This window comes from Podarcis vaucheri, assembly GCF_965113315.1.
Source record: "Podarcis vaucheri genome assembly, chromosome: 10".
NCBI lineage: Eukaryota > Metazoa > Chordata > Lepidosauria > Squamata > Lacertidae > Podarcis > Podarcis vaucheri.
In genome coordinates, this window is record NC_138748.1 from 8020920 (window position 1) to 8042416 (window position 21497).

At 41.0% G+C, this 21497-nt stretch overlaps 1 protein-coding gene across 3 annotated transcripts in view; it reads right to left on the reverse strand.

The window, feature by feature from the left end:
* RELN (reelin) overlaps positions 1 to 21497 on the reverse strand; it is a 296722-nt gene that overhangs the window by 109650 nt on the left and 165575 nt on the right. For all 3 annotated transcript variants that reach the window (XM_082239382.1, XM_082239381.1, XM_082239383.1), the window contains 9 exons: positions 21195 to 21346; positions 18928 to 19040; positions 17309 to 17517; positions 13939 to 14067; positions 13022 to 13131; positions 10413 to 10479; positions 7304 to 7537; positions 6546 to 6707; positions 561 to 797 (listed from right to left, as the gene is read on the reverse strand). In XM_082239382.1, the coding sequence (XP_082095508.1) occupies positions 561 to 797; positions 6546 to 6707; positions 7304 to 7537; positions 10413 to 10479; positions 13022 to 13131; positions 13939 to 14067; positions 17309 to 17517; positions 18928 to 19040; positions 21195 to 21346 (1413 nt within the window). The remainder of the gene's footprint in view (positions 1 to 560; positions 798 to 6545; positions 6708 to 7303; positions 7538 to 10412; positions 10480 to 13021; positions 13132 to 13938; positions 14068 to 17308; positions 17518 to 18927; positions 19041 to 21194; positions 21347 to 21497) is intronic.

A 21497-nucleotide genomic window follows, 5' to 3' on the forward strand; every position in this document is an offset into this window, starting at 1 on the left:
TTAAGTAGCTACACAGAAAACTCTTTATCAATTGTGTTTTAAGTGTGTCCTCTAATCACGTTATGTCCCATCTCCCAGCCTTAATTTGCATAAATTAATTAATGTAACTGAAGGAAATGAGAGCAGCTAATTATTCTTTTATTTACATCAGCGATCAGTTCAGGATAAACTTCCAACATGTTGCAGGCAAAGAAACCATGTGAGCACAGGCTCACCATCAAGAATAAATCACATTGCATTGCAGTGTAAAATTTACCCCTCATTACATATAGGTCAACGAACACATTGTTGTTCATGTTATGTGCCCAGGGGAAAATTCTAATGAACAACAAGTAAGAAGAGAGTCATCTGCAGAAATCAATTAGACCTTTTCTACACTCATTAGGATACTTAGAAACATGCTCTATTATCCTCTTTACTTAAAGATTTATATCCACATCCTAAGCATATTTGAGAGCAGGTTTTTACATGATATTAAGTTCTGCTGAGTTTACTGGAGCGTCTACTCAAGTAAGTGAATATAAGAATGAAACTTCACACCAAAAACCCAAAATACTCACCAGAGTGTCCAGTCATGGCCACAGTATGGCTGAACATTTCCCAAGTAAAATCCAAGAGACTGAGTAACTTCCACCAAGTTAGTGAAGTCTAGGCTAATACTGTTGAAAAGTACAGAAGTCATGATGATTTCATCAATTGCCCACACGTCCTCGCCTTGAGAAGAATGATATGGCTGCCACCACCGGAACTGAATGCCAAACTGCCTTGCATCTTCTGGTAGCTCCACTGAAATTATTCTTAAAACAAACAAACAAATTGAACTTATTGAAACTGCCTTGGTAGAGAAACCTCTTAAATGGTTCTACAAAGCCAATGCCTTTGCATGAGGCCCCTTCATATTTTCCTTCCAATCCCTCCTAAAAACAAACCTCCGTTGACTGCCGTTCTGTTGTCTATTCCTGCTCTGATCCTTATCCCCTATTGTAACCCAAGTCTAAATATGTATAGCTGCTTTTGCTCATGTTTTATCACTTGCTACCCCAAGTGTCTCCCTCCCTCCTTTCCCCACTATTAAAATTCAGATTGCAAGTTCCTTTTGGCAGGGGCCCTTTCCCCTAATTAATTCTGTGAAATTCAGTGTACACTGACTGCCCCGCATGCATGTATTTTTTAAAAACCCAATGCACGGTTGTTATTACTGAGGTTAGTAATATTATACAAGACTACTAAACCAAATGTCCTTATGGTAAGGACAAAGCAAACCTTGGTGGAAAGATTACAATTCAAAGCTAAATAAATTAGAAATAAGCAGAGTTAGAGGAGAGCGGAGTGAAAAATACAAGTGATAAAATGTGAATGGCAGAAAGCAGAATTATGTACTAGCTTAAAGCAAATGGAAAAGAATTAGAGTCTTCTCTTGTAGTGTATCACCAGCAAAAGGTAGCTGGCACACATTCAAGAGGTCTCTGGAGATCAATAAATTATGATAGTAAGTAAGATATAGCCAGTAGGTGGGCTGCACTGAATTCTTCAGGAGAACATATTTATGGTGCAGTATATAATTTTATATTAGCTGTCTGAATTTCAACAGGGACAACTAGCACTTTGGGTGTCTAAATCATCCCAGTTATCCATACGGTGGATGTACAATAGCTCCAGGAATATATTTGTTGGAAAAGACTGTCAAAGCATATTTAAACAAAACTTGTTTTGATGATCAAATGTGCATGAAGGGGGAGTTTCTTACAGCGCAAGGTTTCCCTGAGCTACATTATACTTACTTTTCCAGGTAACCATTTCTAAACTTTGGAACAGGCCTACACAAAAACGACCAATGTTTTCACAGGAGAAAAATGCAATTCACTTTTCCCCCCTATAGCGGTTTAACATGTTAAAAGCTCTTCATATGCATAGATAATTTCCAATAATTGTTACAGCTCTTTTAAGGTAAGCCAAAATGACAGTTGTTATTATTATCACCACACAGCAGACCAAGTATAAGCAACTCTTGCCATCTCTAAAAAAGATTGTTAGCTGCAATCAGGGCCCTGCTAGACATTACATAGCATTTCCCATGAGTTTTAAAAACCAAAAGCAGGCTTGGCAAGATGGCAATCTGAGCAAAGGAAGAGAGGCCGCTCTACTTTCCCCCTCATATAATTGTCACTGCAAAATGACCCACAAGCCACTTTCTCATCCATGGGGAAGCGGAAGACATGAGGTCTCCCCCCAGCAGGTGGGAAAGTAGCCTAGAGAATGGATTATTATTATTATTATTTGTCAAATATCATGACAGGGGAAAGGGTTAATCAACCCCTTGCCCCTTCTTGCTCTTCTGTTAATTACTGCTTCCCAGGCTGATTTCCCCACTCAAATAAATGCTTTTTGGGAAAAGACATGGAACTCTAGGTTATGTCTCTGTAGAGGAAAAAACATGCTAGAATCATTCCAAAAGTTGAATTAAAAACCTTTTGTCCGCTTTACTGCCCCTAGTGTCTTTGGCTACAGCGTGTAGCACATGTTATATTCCTTCATTAAACAATTTATTTCTCCATTTGTTTTCATGATAGCACTGACATAACTGTAGACCCAACTGCAGTATTTCTGGAGGAACGATCCCTAGAAAATACTCATTTCTCTAAAACATAAAAATGAACTCCCATCAGAGGATGAGATTGTGTGCAGTTAGTTTTGTACTGCCCATGCGTTTCTTTTGCCAGCCAGTCCCATGAGCCTACCACCGTCTTCAAGGCCACTTGATTTCTCGTGACAGCTGTGACAACAAAACCTGTACTTGACAAACTGTGAAGAAAATTAAGAATAATATCGAATTTCCAGGAGCAATTACAGTACACAGCTACAGGGAGCATACATTAATTGCCATGGCAATGACATCTTTGTGAATGTTCCATAAATCAATAACAGCAGATGCCCACATGCAACTCGCAAGGTGAGATGTGTGGCAGGACAGCATAAGGAGCATTTGTCTCCATCAATGTACAATTAAATACTGGCAAAAAATGCTTTCAGTATATTTCTACTGAGTCTCTCTGTGTGTTTTCTTATTTTTTTCTTCAAAGAAAACCTGTAAGGAAGTTGGCATAAGTGACTGGCGGTGGGGAATGAATTCATACATTTAGCATTGTGCTCCTCCTTTCCCCCTTGTATGGGCCTTATAATTACCTGAGGTATGTGCTGTTACGTTGCTCTTTGATTCTTCACATACATGCAAAACCTCTTTGCATCTTCACTCATGGCAAATAACAGCACTTTCAGAAAGTGCTTGCTAAGCTGTCTTTGTGAATCTTAATATATGCGCTCAAAGTATCTTGTGATATCACATTTATTCTTGCAGACAGAATGTGCTAACTGATGAACAAGAAGAAGTCAGATGGAACAAGTGACTTTGGAAGTGCTGGAAAAATTAATCCAGAAACAGTGGTTCTAAGGAACAAGAACAGGAGTCCTAATATTTTCTAAATACCCATGGGTATGCCTCTACAAAAGAAGAATTTACATCAGAATTGGTCCAAAAGACAAATTAACCAGCTGATATACTCTGCCATCACTTGACCTCACTGCCACCACACCTCTCCCTCTCCGGGTAAGCAGCACCAACCAGGTTCCAGGAGGATGTTGCTCCATCCCATCAAGTGAGCCACTTCTGATCTCCTGACATGTATGTATACATAGATTTGTAAAGCCTTAAACGGCTCAGGACCGCAATACCTCAAGGACTGCTTCTTTCCATATGAACCTACCCGGACCCTGAGATCATCTTCTGAGGCCCTTCTTCATATGCCTCCTGCCCAAGAGGTCCAAGAACGGGCCTTCTCTGCAGTGGCTCCCTGTCTGTGGAATGCTCTCCCCAGGGAAGTTCGCCTGGTGCCTTCACTGTACACCTTTAGGCGCCAGGCAAAAACATTCCTTTGTAACCAGGCCTCTGGTTGATCTGATTGAAATCCTATGCCCTTTTAAGGTGTGGGATTTTGGGGGGAGAGGGTTATTGGGTTGTTTTATTATATATTTTGTGTTTTTATATTATGATTTTGTTCTGTGAAGCACCCTGAGACCTTCAGGTATAGGGTGGTAAAGGTAAAGGGACCCCTGACCATTAGGTCCAGTCGTGGCCGACTCTGGGGTTGTGGCGCTCATCTCGCTTTATTGGCCGAGGGAGCCGGCATACAGCTTCCGGGTCATGTAGCCAGCAGGACTAAGCCGCTTCTGGCGAACCAGAGCAGCGCACGGAAATGCCGTTTACCTTCCCGCCAGAGCGGTACCTATTTATCTACTTGCACTTTGATGTGATTTCAAACTGCTAGGTTGGCAGGAGCAGGGACCAAGCAACGGGAGCTCATCCCGTTGTGGGGATTTGAACCGTCAACCTTCTGATCGGCAAGTCCTAGGCTCTGTGGTTTAACCCACAGCGCCACCCGCATCCCTCCTATAGGGTGGTACATAAGTCCAAAAATAAATAAATAAATAAATAAATAAATAAATAAATAAGGCTTACTTTTAAACAGACAAAGGAATCCAGTACTGAAGTATAATTGTACATTGCAATGTTATCCAATGAAGATAGATGTGCAGGTAAAGGTAAAGGGACCCCTGACCAATAGGTCCAGTCGCGGACGACTCTGGGGTTGCGGCACTCATCTCGCTTTACTGGTCAAGGGAGCCAGCGTACAGCTTCTGGGTCATGTGGCCAGCATGACTAAGCCACTTCTGGCGAACCAGAGCAGTGCACAGAAATGCCGTTTACCTTCCCGCCGGAGCGGTACCTATTTCTCTACTTGCACTTTGGCATGCTTTCAAACTGCTAGGTTGGCAGGAGCAGGGACCGAGCAACGGGAGCTCACCCCATCACGGGGATTCGAACCGCCGACCTTCTGATCGGCAAGCCCTGGGCTCTGTGGTTTAACCCACAGCACCACAGGATAACTATTCCAATAAAGCCCAAAGTTACTCTGAGTTTAACCCAGCAGCAATTCTGGCTATCAAACAGGGAAGTCAAGAAATACCCAGCCAGTCCCCTCTCTGATGACCTGCCGCTGCAGGCAAAGACTAGTTGTAGACCTTTGACCCATAAGTCTGCTAGGTGACCTTGGACGGTCACTCTATCTTCATCTAACCTACCTCAAAGGATTATTGTGAGGATAAAGGTGAGGAAGAATCATGTACACACAGCCTTGAGTTCCTGGGATGAAAGGCAGGATAGAGAGCAAATGAATAAATAAATAAAGCTGCCTCTTGTTGTGGAATCCATTATACAGTGGTGCCTCGCAAGACGAAAAGAATCCATTCTGTGATTCTCTTCGTCTAGCGGTTTTTTCGTCTTGCGAAGCAAGCCCGTTGACGGATTAGCGGATTAGCGCTATTAGCGGCTTTTAGCGTCTTATCTGCTGATCGGATCAGCTGATAAGCGGCTTAGCGGCTTAGAAAAAGGGGGGGAGGGGAAAAAAACCAGCAGGAACTCGCAAGACATTGTCGTCTTGCGAAGCAAGCCCATAGGAAATTCGTTTTGCAAGGCACCTCCAAAACGGAAAACTCTTTCGTCTAGCGAGTTTTCCGTCTTGCGAGGCATTCGTCTTGCGGGGCACCACTGTACAAAGAATTCAGTGGAAAAGGTACATAAAACTATATAGATATACTGGCAGCCGCTTTCCTTAATTCATACATTATACATAACATGGAAAATACTTCTAGAATGGAAGTCCTACTTTCAGGAAGGAAATGAAATTCTAAAATCCTCATCACTATCATTATTACCACGCATTGAACAGGGAAAGAAGAGTTGTTACCAGATTGCTCTGGGAAGGTACAAGGGCATGACAAGGGGAACTAGGTGTGGGCTGTATGTAGTAAAACCCTTAAATACTGTAGTGCACAATGGGACTGAGGCATAATGGTATGAGAATAAGGCTCACCAAAATGAAAGGGACGTAATTCTGAGTAGGCATGTATAGGTGGCTTTGACTGTAGTATACAGTGGAACCTCAGGTTACATACGCTTCAGGTTACAGACTCCGCTAACCCAGAAATAGTACCTTGGGTTAAGAACTTTGCTTCAGGATGAGAACAGAAATCGTGCTTCGGCGGCACAGTGGCAGCAGAAGGCCCCATTAGCTAAAGTGGTGCTTCAGGTTAAGAACAGTTTCAGGTTAAGAACGGACCTCCGGAACGAATTAAGTACTTAACCCGAAGTACCACTGTATTATACTCAGTTGCTGGTATTGTTTCCAAAATATGTAGCCTTTCATTATATATACAGTTAATTCATAAATATCTAAGGAGCGCCCACATTCTCAAATAATATTAAATTCAAAACATGAGAAGGGTACAAAAAACCCCACAACAATGAAGGTAATTTGCACAACTGCAGCGATAGTGTATTTTCAATTCAACCAAGAACTCCTACTAAACCGAGTCTGTCAAAATCATCTTAAGTACAAGTGCTTCAGCTTAAGTGTGTTATGGATGGGGCTGTCGACAACCAACACTTAACTGGGGATGCACATCATTCTCCATGAAAATGACTGTTGTACCTTGGCTCATGGTAGTTGAGATAGGAATAATGTTCCAGCAGTTTCCACGTAATCCCATTGTCATATGAATAGTGCAGCAATACTCCTTCTCCAGGCTGATCAGGCGCTTTGCAGGTACTCAGGACGGATTTGCTTCCAAGCCTTAAGGTGAACTGGAGGAACCTAGATAACAAGGGCATGGATCGTTGTAAATTGCAATTTATACAGCACTCTCGTCCTAGAACTGTGGTTGTTTTTTTAATCTTAAAAATCTAGACAAGCCAAGGCAAACAATATTTATAGGGTCTTTGTGAAGCTGAAATTGTTTATTCAGTCCAGCAATGCAATGCGGAATATATTGTTTTAAAATGCCAATCATTATTGCCTTCAATTATTTATTAGGAACCGGAGGGGTGGAGGAGATATCGAATGGATCTAATCAGCTGCCACAAGCTGTCAAAATAAATATAACCTCATAAATAATTAATTAGCACTTGGCTCCAACACTCACTTTTGATATTAATGCCGCATGTTTGCAAACTCAGGCATACAATGGTTGCCCCCAAATGTATTAAATACTTAGTGCTGCAGATAAAGCAAATGAATTTTAAAATTAAATTTCACACAACCAAAATCAAATAAGAAGTATATTAAGTAACTAGTAACATGTTAGATCAATTTTCTCTATTGGAGGCTGCGAGTTTTAATACATGATACCTGAGGCTCTCTGGATCCTGTGTTGTAACTTCAATGTGCTATTTCCATTTATTTCGATTTACCTGGACTGTGAGCTGTCAAGGAAAGAAGTGATAAGCTGACGCCTCCCGTCTTTGTTAAAAACCAAGGCTTTGCCACTTGCTAGGACTCCACAACCAAAACTTATTTCAGCACCACGGATAGAGTAAAAATTGTGATACGAAGAAAGCCTAGAATTGCCAAAACTCTCAGATATAAACATAGGAAAGGTCTGGGAGGCCATTTCACATGCGGGCCCTGAAAAGCCAGGATCACATCTGTAATAAAACATAAGAATTTTACGTTCAGCTAAATATTATAGGTATTATAAAGATCAAGTCATGGAACGTGCAAGATCAAGTAATGGATAAAGTCAGATGTCTTCAGACATAACAAGCATAATGCTGTATAAAACTTCAAAAAATTAAATTAAGTCTACCCAGTTACCATTCCTCTTCAGTTTTAAATCTCTACAAATATTTTTTTTTAAGCACATTCAAACATTCTTTTGCTAAACTGCGGAAATCCTGTCCCAAGACAACAAAACTCTTCTACTTGACAGTAATACCTATTTACTGCAGTGGAATTTATTATAGGGCAGTCTGTCCTCTGCCTTGCCCAGACTAAAATAACATAGGGCAGGAATTCCAAAAATCCAAGAAGCTGTGTTATATGTTATAACAGCAACTAGATTAGGGAAAGGAAACTGAATGGTCAAAATAAAAACATAATAGCAGAGAGAGAAATGTAATACAGTGTTACCTTGGTTCTCAAACGCCTTGGTAGTCAAATGCCGAAAAACCGGAAGTGTTTCGGTTTTCGAACATTTTTCGGAAGCTGAACATCCGATGCAGCTGTTGGCTGTTGTTTCTGGGGCACCTGCACCAATCAGAAGCTGTGCCTTGGTTTTTGTACATTTCAGAAGTCAAATGGACTTCTGGAAGGGATTAAGTTTGGCACTTTTGTTTTTGCTAGCTATTTTGCATTTTTGTTTTTGAGGCTTTTTTGTTTAATTTGTTTGTGTGACTGTGTGGAACCCAGTTCAGCTACTGATTGATTGTGTGACTGCGGAAATGAATAAAAGCCTCCCATCCAAAGAATGACTATCATCAGTGCAGGTAAGAAAAAAAATTAATTTTAATTTTTATCATCTACAATACTATCTTATTTATTTTATATTACAGTACGTATATTGATTATTGCTTTCAATTTATGGATCAGTGGTCTTGTTAGATAGTAAAATTCATGTTAAATTGCTGTTTTAGGCTTTTTTTATAAAAAAAGTCTGGAATGGATTAATCCATTGTGCATTACTTTCTCTGGGAAAGCGCGACTTGGTTTTGGAACGCTTTGGTTTTGGAAAGGACTTCCGGAATGGATTAAGTTTGAGAACCAAGGCACCACTGTACAGGTATGAAAACAGGAATCCCTGCCTTCATTGTTCTCTCTGTGTCCCACTGTCTCTTCTCCAGCAAACCATGAGCTGAAACTCCAAGGTTTGTTCCTAGGTTTATAGTTCATAGTTTGTCTGGAGGAAACACAGCACTGCAGCAGCAGGAGGACTGGGGGAAGAACGCGATAGCTCTAGACTCCTCTCCAGGAACCCTAATCCTTGTGAGTTCACACTAAGCTGTGGTATGGCTTAGCATGATGTGGAAGTCAGCTCTCTGTTGACATGGCTTGGTACATCCTAAGTGCAACAAAAAAGAGCCCTACCCACATCCAACTGGTGTCATTCATAGTCCTTTGGATGTGTGGGCAGAAATAGGTTCACAGAAATAGGTCTGACCCAAAACAAAGCAAGTTGCTAGAAGTATTTCATGTGAGCACTCTGAAAAAGTCAATTTTTTTTGAAGGGTTCAATGGAACACCCAAGATAACCTTACTTTGCCACTCACTAACCTTTTTTGCACAAAGCGCTAGGGAACGGTAGGGGTAACATATGGCAGAGGACTCCCATTATTTTTTTTGTGGTTGGGAATCATGGGAAATTCCCATCTTTCATGATCCCCATGGGAATCATGGGAAATTCCGAGCTTTCATGATCCCCATGGGAATCATGGGAAATTCTCATCTTTCATGATCCTCAGCTGCAAATGACAGCTCCACGGCCAAGGAGCGGCATGGCCTCATTTCTGCTTGTGACTGACACCAAGGCCAGAAACCTAGGCCCAACTACCACTCAGTCAAAAAGGGACTCTGCTACAAAGGTCACAGACACAGATATATTTTACAGACCATTTTTTAATTAATAGATTTGGCGAAAGCAGTTAGGTGATGATCAGTCCACATAACCAGAACCCTAGGAAATAGAGGCTGAGGCTCCGAGGCTACTGGAGTCAGTCTCAAACACCTGATGAAGCAAAACGTCAGTGCAACTATTGTTATGGTTGGATGGTAAACGTTAAAAGTTAGGGTGACCATTGGAGTGTCTGTTAGAGGAACTTTAAAATGCTCCAAAACCTCTGGAGAAAAGGCAAATAATTTTTGAAGTAGTGGATATGCAGTTCATGGAAGATGCTTTCCTCCCTGCAGCTGAAGCTATGCCTTTTGCCACTGCCAGTTGGGAGAAGTAATCAGTGGCGTAGCGTGGGTTGTCAGCACCCGGGGCAAGGCAAGTAATTCGCGCCCCCTAACCCGTGGATTTGCGCCCCCTAACCCGTGGATTTGCGCCCCCTAACCCTAACCCCCAGATGTTGCGCCCGGTGCGGCCGGCCCCCCCTGCACCCCCCACGCTATGCCACTGGAAGTAATAATAGGTATGGTAAACAAATAAAGGCGGAAGACAAAGAAAGCAACCCATCAGGTGGTGCTGCAGTCCAAGTTACATGGCGGATCCCAGGTAGGCCCCTCTGAAACACTGCAGTAGTATTTGGTGAATAGCACTGCCCCTCCCATGGGCACCTACGTATGCCACACCATAGGAACTGATAATTGTTTTGATTCCATATGGGCTGAATGAATGACAGAATGACTTAACAAGAGTCTGGTCTAAGTGAGGCGAGAACTCTTCTTCTTGATAACCACTTGTAGAAGATCCTGCCTATTCTACTGGAAGAGGGTACATTCCCAGAGGACAGACTATCTTACAACCTAGAAAGAACCATAATATGAAACACAAATACATTGGCCAATGGTTTATATCAGACTTACTTGCAGCCATTTCTACTGCATTGCCCTCGACCTGAGCAGAATTTGAGGCAAGATGGCCCAATGTAAACTGCAGATAAAGAAAACTAGTTATATTAAATTTTGAGGCAAAGAAAAAACAAACAAGGCACAGATATACTGACTTCATAATATCAAGCAAGACTAGGATATTTACCTTTGATCCAAGCAATGTGATTGTGTAAGTGATAGATTTATAGTGAATATATGGATGGATGCATTTGTTAACTATGACTCTGACTGAAACAAAACTTGCTCTTGCAAGATGATTTATGTTCTTTTGAATATTGTTACAATTAAGGTTACGCTGTGGATATTTTTTGGACATTTGCCCTTTTTTTGCAGGAAACTGACATTGATAAGTAGTTTTCCAAAAATAGCCTTACTATATCCATTATCCAGGAGCTCAATGAGACCCAAGACAAATACAAGAAAACCAGCAATGGATATGAATAACACACAATGAGTGTGTGAAAACCTAAGAAGTTAGTAATGATCAATACAACATTTCAAAAAACACTGTATAGCATGTACATGCTATGACAACAAACTCTAGTGTCTAGCAGGGGACCCAGCACTCTCATAGACTCCCATGTGAACAAAGTCATTCCATTTAACCGGCATGATACTGAAATTGTCCCTGGTTTGGCCCTGTTTTCCCACTGGAAACTTTGAAGCTAGCACTGGAATGCCTTGCCATTGCCATGTTCAGGCCCAAACTGGCAAGCTAAATATGTATTTCTGATGGAAAATTCATGTGGACTTGTTTTGTTTTCAAAACATGAACATTCAGTCACCAATTGTGCTGCCATTGTTCGGTTTAGAATTTACGTTTTTTTCATGGATACCTTCTTAATAACAATACACAGTGAAAAGTGTTTGATGTCCATTTTCCTTCATTTTGGGGATGTCACCACAAACAATCCAAAACATTAATATTGCCTCAAAAACAGTCCCTAGTTAATGCAAAAATAAAAATAAAAATGTGCATGTATGAATAACATTACAACAAAAAAACAGCAGGAATTAACTATCACACATTTTCATATCGCTTATCAAGCATACTTCCCCATGTCCCCCCCACCGTAAGACTAAAAGCACAATCCTAGTCATGTCTACTCAGTTTCACTGAGTTCAGTAAGGCTCACTCCTAAATAAGTATGTACAGGACTGCAGCTTTAATTCATGTAAGGTTTTTCCTGTAAAAACTGAGTTACATGGTGCAGCTTTTTGGTGCAGCAACTTGTTTAAAAGAAGAAATATACTCCGTTTTTCATACTTCCTAGCTTGATGCAAAATTTTCATTAAAGCAACAACACACTCACAGATCAACATCAGAGATCTTGGCCTGAAAACCTGCATTTATAATAAAATAATGTTAAAATTTATCCTATTTCTTTGTGGGGATATTAGTGAACTCTCACATTCTTTTGCAGAGCTTTGCACATTTTGCAGCTTTCTTGTTCCTCAAATATGTTTACTATAAAACCAGCTATATAGTATGTCATTCACAAATGAAGTGCTACATTGTAAAATGATTTTGCTTTGATCATGCCCTTCTTATTTTATTAACAGATCTCATATGACTTAATCTACATATCTACTGGCAATAAGGCCTGCTAAACGAGGACTGCGGGACTCGGAGCAGGCTTTGAAATTCTGCCTACTTTCTCCCTGCCTCTTCCCTCTTGCAAATGAATTCCTTGCCCACTCAGGATTAAAATGAAACCAGCCATACTCCTACACCCACTCTGGAGACTCAGTTTAAACACAATTATAAAAGTGAAAATAGGAGTGTGTGGTTGATTGCACTCAGACGGATGTAGTGATGGTTAGCTGTAATATTTAAACCCACACAGAGGCACTTCCTGTGCAAGAGACAGGGAGAGTGAAGAGAAATGGACATTAGGAGAGCATGTGGTGGCAAATCTCTAAACCTTGGTTTCCTGGTACATCTGGACCTAGCCAGAGAAATCATTCCTGCAACTCCACATGTGGCTGTGTAATAGGACACATGCATTATTATTTTTTAAAAAATTACATACGTAAATCAGGTTTATGTTTTCAAAACAATTTCTAGGATTTCCCTATATTTCTCTCTCTCTCTCTCTCTCTCTCTCTCTCTCTCTCTCTCTGTCTGTCAGGCATGACCAAAGTCCATTTTGGGGGCCTAATATAGCCCGCTCATCAATCTAATCTGGTCCCCGTGGCATTATATGTCCTGGGGTAAAATCTTAAAAAAAGCTCAGCAACTTCAAAAAAGCTCAACAACTTTGGTCAGCCCACACGCATGTTCACTTCATCAAATCTGGCCCTCTTTGAAAAAAGTTTGGGCAGCCCTGGTGTATGTATTTGCCTGCTTCAGTGCATAATGTTATATCCTAAGATTCTGCAAGCCATTTAAATTGGAAAAATGATATTTAGCCTCACTTTAATAAAGAAAACAACAACACCTTGGGGGGGGGGAGTGCTTAAGAAACTGAGATCCCTACAATTTTTATCATATTGCGAAACACAAAGGCACTCACTGAGAAGGGAGCACAGACAATAAGCACTATTGAGGCACAATGATGATGGTAATGAATACTACTAACTGTTGTCAATTGCCCACATGTTTCCAAGAATTGGTCCTGTTTGCCTCCATCGAATCCTGGTATCTCTAGTTAATGCTGCATTTGGAAGTGGAATAGTTATTCGGTTCCACCTGAAACAAACATATGAGCCTTCATGCTTTGAAACTTACAAGTCGATTTAGAGTTATAATAGTGTCAAGCTCATACCAGTTGCAGATGCTTCATTCACTCACAAAGACAAAGGGTATCCTAGCATTTAAGGATCACAGCGTCTTAAACTCTAGGAGCATGTGGAGTGGACAGAGTAGCTTAAGTCCAAATGCATGCAACTGTATTTGCATATATTCATTCCTTAATATCCTTGCCTCACTCTCCCCCCTCCAAATCTAAATTTAGCTTGTAAGCTCTCTGGCTATCATCACTGAAGCAGATTATTCTAGCTGCTCTCAATCCTTCAAATTATTGTTATACAAATAGGAACTTTGGAAACAATTCTGGAACGAACATATAATGTTCAAGGAAAGTAGAGTAAGAGCTTTTATGCCAAATCCTTATTATACTGGGATTTGCCCATACTTGAGGAAGCCTTAATGACATCACTCATAAAAGGTTTACTTTACACTTGTAATGTAACTTTATTGCTGTTTAACGAGGACTCATATATAGCCATTTAGGTTTGAATATGCAGAGGGAGTTAACCATAAGCAACTGTTTAGGCTTGATATAATTCTTAAGAAACTCACGTTTATTTAATAGATTTATCAAATCATTTTTCAGTTACTATGGGTCCTGAAAACATAAGGCTGTCCTTCTTACAATTAAAACAACCTGAGGTGAATAAAATGTATTAGCATAACATCAGATGTCTTCCTCCATTTGTCACAGAGAAGAGCTAAGACACTGGCATCACTGGCTATTTGGGGAGTGAACTTCCTTACCCGCTGTAATTTTCAGAGGCATAGACTGTGCTGTGAGGAAGGTGAGACCCGACACATGTCTCTGGCAAACATTCAGAATGAAGTAAGGACCAGGATCGGCCATGGTTGGTGGAGAACTCCAAACTGACACTAGGAACCCAAAGAAACAGAGAAGTAAAATGGGCTGTTCATCCCACACTAACTGCGATTAATAGCAAGAACACACAAAAGCTTTAAAATCATGGCTTATTTAATAATTGATCCCCTGGATGCTGAAGTATGAAATGCCTGTGAGTGCTGAACATTCAAGATGAAACAGACATGAAGCACAGTGCGTTAAAAGATGAGATGGTAACCCTTGTCAGAAAGTGTTTAGCTGATGGGTGTGAGAGCAGTTACTGCAAGTCTGACTTACCCAGCAGGCTGTTGTTTTTCTACATTGGGTTTAAAGAGGATTGATGCCAGTACTGGTGTGTCAAGAAGGAGGCAGACCAAAGGGAAACTGAGAGCTAAGGCCTGTGTGCTCCTACTGCTAATAGGTTTCTCAAACCATTTTGTGGAGGGGTCAGGAGGCTGAGCTGGCAATTGAGTTGGGTTATTTATATTTCATAAGTTCAGAACAATCAGGGATAAAAGGCCAAGCTGTGCACGCATGTTATATTCCACAGAAGCACAGAAATATAGTAGGCATACAAGAATAGCTGTCTTCTTGATCAAAAGCTGCGTAGTGGACAATCTCAGCCTCCTCCCAAGTAGCCGAGAAGCTCAAAAGGCGGGGGGGGGGGGAGGAGAGGAGGATTGCAGTGTGTATAGATGTTAGACCTATATCAGACTACTCTGACCTGGAGAAGGAATAGCTTTCCATGCATCTCCAAGAAGCATTCTAGTGGGTGGAGGGTGGGTACGGGGTACAAGAAGTACATGTGTGAGAGATCTTAGCTAAGGAGATATTCACATATTGGAGCAGGTTCAGGTGATCACATCTTAGGTTAGATATGTATGGCACACACAGCCTCTTCCAAATCTCCTGATGACTGCTCCCAGTGGCTTCATATAGATATTAAATAGCACTGGGTATAAAATAGTGCGCTGTAGCACCCCAGAACATAACTTCTCAGGGGTGAAAAGGCACTCTCCCAGTGATGCTCTCTGGACTTGACCACATAGGTAGGACTGGAAGCACTGTAAAACAGATCCTCCAATCCTATCCCATGGAGCTGGTGCAGGAGGATGCCAAGGTCAACATTATCAAAAGCTTCATTGTGACTGAGGAGTAAGCTAGTACTTCCCTTGCTCAGTTCTAGGTAAAGGTGACCAAGGTCAGCTTGGTTCCAAGGCCAGACCAGAACCCAGATTGATCTTTGTCATCCAAGAATGCCCTGCTGCAACCATCTCCACCAACATCCATAATGAGGAGGAGTGTATTTGTGAGTGGTCACAAATGTGTGAGTTAATCTAAAGTTCTTGCAACATGAATCACCTTATCTCTAAAATACTTTTAAAGTATTTTACTGCCACTCATTATAAAAAATAAAAGCACTTTCAGTACATACTTTTGGAATAAGCACAAGTCACATTCTGTGAGCTTTCAACTAATTTGGGAAATATTGAAAGAAATGTAGCCTTTTGAAAAATGTCTGTGTAGAATAATTTAAGCAGTGCAGTTTAATTCTAATAGTCTCATTTTAAGTTCTGCAAATGAAGCATTAAGACAAATTAATAATTCATCAGCCTGGCGCCAAATAGCCAGCACATGGCTTATCCAGTTCAGAATAATTTATTTGGAATATAATTTTACTTGAAGAATGTCTTTCCGCACAATTATTGTGTGTGTGATATTTTAAATGTAAATTAAAATAGCTTATGAGGCTTCACTGATTTCATTTGAGTTGAAATTTTATGGATACCTTTGAGGACCACATTTACTCCATATTCTACTATATTCCAAGTCATGAAATGAGAGTACTGCTAAAAATTATGCTTTGGTGGACAAGGAGATTTGCACGGTGAAATTATTTTTGAAATGTAGATGAGGTTTGTGGGAAGTTAGCAGTTCTTTTCAAAAATGAATAAAGCAAAACAAACTCCCTGAATCGGAGCCACTATGTGAGTTGAAAGGAGATCTTTCAAAAAAGATCAAAGACTGTACTGAAAAACCCTACTATGAAGCAGGAAATTATGCTTGTACCTGTACCTTAAAAGAGAAATTCATTTTAAAAGGACTGTTCTAATTGTAGATCTCTATTGAGCATGGTCTACCAAAATACAGAACACCTACATTTGCATATGTAGAACACATATGGCCAACTAAGGGTTCCCAAGAAGTTGTATGCAGAAGTTGGCCAAAACTTTCAAACCTATCTTATAGTTTTATTGTCCTAGCTGAAGAAAATAGATGCCACAGTTTTATATAAACCTACAGAATGCTGTTGTCTTTCACATGTGGCTTGGCTCACAATAATATTTCTGACACATGGTGTGACTTGGCTTGCTTGCATGGATCATCTGGGCAGGAGTGGATGGAACCTTGTGAGACCCAGAAAGAAAGCAGATGGGGCCATGGGAGGGAAGGTAGGAAAGGGGAAAGCCAGAGCCACATAGGGAGGACAAAACCAGTATAGACGAGGTGTTGGTGGAGCTGAAAGAGAACAGATGGGACCACAGGAAAGAAGGAAGGAAGGAAGGAAGGAAGGAAGGAGAGAGATGAATTGAGTGCATGCTTGGGTTGCCTGTGAAAGAGAGCTATGGAGGCAATCCTGAAAAAAGAGAGGAAGAGATTGGGGAAGTGAGTTCATTTAGAATCAATTTGAATAAATAATTGTCTTCCATTGAACAGAAAATCATGGATTCAAATGAGCAATTTTATGGCTTGTGGTTCAGACCCCATCTATGCATTTGCTTTCAATTTACAGCAGAAAGCTGTGAGCTCAAAGGAGTTGTTGTGTATTTGTAGGTACAGACCTCAGTTCTTCCTTGTACTCAGTTACTTGGGGCGAGTTACTTGTCCTTTGTGACTAGCCAGGCCTCAGGGCAGCCATTTTGTGATGGTGCTCACATTTTTTGAAACTTCTCAAAAGTGTCCATGAGCCCCAAAAGGGGCTCAATACTTTCAACTGGAGATGCCAGGGATCACTCATGGTACTTGCCAATCACACGCTACCAGTGAGCTAAGGTCTTCTCTCCTACTATGTTCTCTCATTCTGCTTATCTTGCTACCTGAGCCCATTCATGGTGAAAAGGGTCCATGGATGGTCCCTTGTTCAGGAGCCCTCAGATCCTAACACTAGCCCTGCATAAATGCACCAAGGAACACAGGGAGGCAGTTTGATAAAAGCTAGAACTGTTAAAAGAAATTAACAATTACATTAAAAAAAGAAATAAATGCAATTACCTGTTGCCGGGTTGGTGGGTTCCACAACCCAAGTTAATAGAAAACTGTATCATATGAGTTACAGTGGTAGGAAGCACTGGCAGGACATGGAAGTAATCAACTGCCCAGACATTTCTGTTATGCCCTTGATGACTCTTCTGCTTGAGACAGAATTTTGTGGCTGGAGTCTGCAGCTCTGGACTGATGACAACCGAAACCAAAGATGGAACCTTCAACAAAAATCACATTAATTACATTTCTGTAATGTAATCTGTGAGATACATAAATTATAGACTGATAAATAGACACACACACACACACACACACACACACACACAAAATACATATAAATACATACAAACTATGCTAGAAAACTTTTGTTCCAAAAGCAGTACTTGCACATAATAATAATAATAATTTTTATTTATACCCCGCCCTCCCCAGCCAAGGCCGGGCTCAGGGTGGCTAACAAGCAATAATAAAAACAAGTTGAATGAATACAACTTAAAAACAAGATTAAAATACAACATTAAAATATTGAAACATTAAAATATTAAAATGCAGCTTCATCACAGGAGGAGAATGGAAAAAGAAAAAAGAAAGAGGGAGAGGGAATCAAATTGGCTCCAAGCCAAAGGCCAGGCGGAACAACTCTGTCTTACAGGCCCTGTGGAAAGAAATCAGATCCTGCAGGGCCCTGGTCTGATGAGGCAGAGCGTTCCACCAGACAGGAGCCAGTGTTGAAAAGGCCCTGGCTCTGGTTGAGGCTAGTCTAACTTCCTTAGGGCCCGGGACCACTAGGGTGTTGCTATTTATGGACCTTGAGGCTCTCCGTGGGGCATACTGGGAGAGGCAGTCCCGTAGGTACAAGGGTCCTAGGCTGTGAAGGGCTTTAAAGGTCAAAAGCAGCACCTTAAATCTCACCCTGTACTCCACCGGGAGCCAGTGCAGCTGGAAAAGCACTGGTGAATATGCTCCCATGGCAGAGACCCCGTGAGGAGCCTCGCTGCAGCATTCTGCACCCGCTGGAGTTTCTGGGACAGCTTCAAGGGCAGCCCCACATAGAGCGAATTACAGTAGTCAAGCCTGGAGGTGACCGTCGCATGGATCACTGTAGCCAGGTCAGGGCGGGAAAGGTAAGGGACCAACTGCTTGATGCGGCGAAGGTGGAAAAATGTTGCCTTGGCTGCTGCTGTAACCTGCGCCTCCATGGAAAGGAGATTAGTCATCTCTATTCTCTTGTGTGTGAATTAGGGTCCTGTATGTTATTTTTGTTGTACCCATACTACAGGAATAGGTCTAAGAGTCATTTTCATATTCCCAAAGAGGTTGGGAATTATGACTTTGTTAGGCAGGCTAGGATGAACAGAATTCATAGCCATCTTATTGAACTACAATTCCAAGAATTTTTTAAATGGTGAAGACACCGTGCTAATTTCACAACTATTTTAATAGTCTTATTACCTGAGCAAGCCCCTCCAAACTTGCCTCAAATTTGGGAATAGTTTTGGAAACAGGAAGGGGGGTACAGAGGAATGGGGAATTGGTGGAAATCTAATATATGAATGGAGGATCAATTTAGGAGCCAAGCATTTGTCACCTGAGTTGTGCTACCTTCAGGATTTGTTTTGAACTCTTACCCTATAAGAAGTGTAGGTCATTGTATCCAGATTTAAGTGATCTTTTCTTCCTTCAATCTTTGCATACAATATGACGTCACTTTCATGGGTTTGTCCAGCATCACAGCTCCCACCTGTAGCAATGTATATATTGGTGGGGTTAGCTATTTAACATTCAGTTGTATATTAAAATCTTCTCACCTTACATAAAAGCAATTGTGAAAATTACAGTCGCCAAACATTGTTAAGTTGATGTGTGCAACATTTGAAACAAAAGTTAATGCCACTGAAATGCAGCAAATGCAGGAATAGAACACCCATCCCAAAATGAGGTTTAAATAAACAGTGATGAGAACCACATGCTTGGAAGTTAAAAGAAAAAGAAAAAAAAGCCACTCACTCTGTGTAGAAAAGAAGCACATTATCCTGACTGTTTCATACTGTTCTGCTGGTTTTCTATATGCAGAAAGGTTGATTTCACACAGTATTTAAGCATGCAAATTCTGATCTGCAACTTGAAGTTTACAATCCCAACAAGACTGTTCTGTGGGATTATTCTAGATGCAGTTCAGCTCCTATATTTTAAACTCAAATTAAAATTTACTTCCACCCTCCTAATATTTTCCCCACTTGAATATTCAACCAAGTAAATTTTCACACAATGTTTTTCAGTGTGATCATAAAAGTCGACAGCCTTTCTTGCTGAGCCAACAGCTTTGCCCAAGAGTTCAGAAGGTCGACTAAAGTGTCTTTCCTGTTTTTCATGCAGGTGTGCATCTCCTGAAAGACCTGGAAATGCAGAAATATCCCCTTCCTGTGCTTTTTTTTTTGTACATTATGCAGCACAGAGGAGACGTGACAATTCAGAGCAAATATCAGAGAACTTCCACTTTCAGTAAAAAAGGCTGTTTACTCTTTTTGACATAAAAGGCTGCTTCATCGGAAAAGCAAATTTATTCTCTGTTTCCTTTACTGTCTTTCCATTTCACATTAATGAACACAGTGTTGAAAGAATAAGCTCCACATGTAGTTTACCTGATCTGTAGAGCTTGCAAAACAACATTCCTGGAAAAAGTGTCGCAGAGACAAAGTGTGTGATTTTGCCATTGAAATCTTCTGCTTGTTGGTTCCCACTACCAAAAAGAGTTACAAAACTCCAGTAATTGCAGCTCTCTTACTAAGAGAGGCAGACGGTTCAGCTTTTGTATCTATGCCCCCTGCTTGCTAACTCATCTGCTGTCTTCGCAAAGTGTTAACCAAGGTAACAACCACCCATTTGTGGAAGGCCCGCCAGTACAAGATTTCCAAAAGTATTTCAGCATGAGGTTGACCAGAATACTTTTCTGTCTGGCTTAGGTTGCTTTTAAACCACAGGCAGCTCATTACCGGACTAGCTAGAAAAGAAAAGAAAAAATGGGAAGGCACAAAATGCAAGAGGAAGGAAGAGGAAGAGGAGGAACTCTTCAGGTGACCACCAGCATATCTATCAAGCCCTGTCCAACACCTTTAAAATTCAGATTCTTCTTCTAGGAGAGCAAGGCATAACCAGTTTGAGACTTTGGCCTCCAATTCTGTTGCAAAATATGCTCTTCAAAAACACTGTCTCTGACTCAGGTGCCATGACACTAGGCTCATACACCTCCCATCCCACTGGAAATGTAGCAGGTGAAGTAGAATCATAAGCTGGAACTCGATTTTACGATAATACAGGTACAGTTTTCTACCTCTTCCTAGGAAATGTATAGTAAAATTTACTCAGGTCCTGATGTCATCAAATAGCATATATTTCTGCCCCTACCAGGGTTTGGAGGGGAAAATGCACAGAGTTATGAGGTCAGAAGACACAGGATTCAGCTAGATTGGTAAAGAAAAAGTGTTTTATATGTGTTGTACATGCGATATAACACTGTGACACAAGATGGTGCTGTGGATTCCTGTCTTTCCCTACCGGATTTCCCTGTATGAGTTTACAACGCAATTAACTGAATTGTTTCTTTGACATGTCTAGATCCAGTCTCAGTATGGAAGGGATGAACTATCACCATTCTAGTTTTGTGATAACTGCTTCCTGGTGAAGGCTTAGTAGTAAGTGACAGTGAGAAAATGCTGGAAGGAAAAACAGCCAAACCAAGGGTCAAGGGTAGTTGAGGCAGTGAGGATCAAGTGCCACACAGAAAAGGACAGGCACTCAGACAGAAGGACTGGTTGTAACACACTCTCCAAAAGAATAACAAACATTTTCTCATCAAGCGTGCACATACCAAAACATACTAATGGCTCATACTCACCCATGCTGAAATAAAACCTCAGATTTCCGTAACCTGTAGTGTCCATATATGGAGTACACAGCTTTCGCTCTCCATCTCTGAGAAAAACAGCTGATGAACCTGATTCCAGGGTTCCACATTCAGTGCCGATTACAGCTCCAGATATATCCCACCTGAAGACATTAGTCAAGATGTAAGAGATAGGGCTATTTCACACATTATGTATAAGCAATCCTCGGTACTGGGTATAGACTCAACAGGAAACCAACAGGAAACTCAACAGGAGAGCCAGTGTGGTGTAGTGGTTAAGAGCAGTGGACTCGT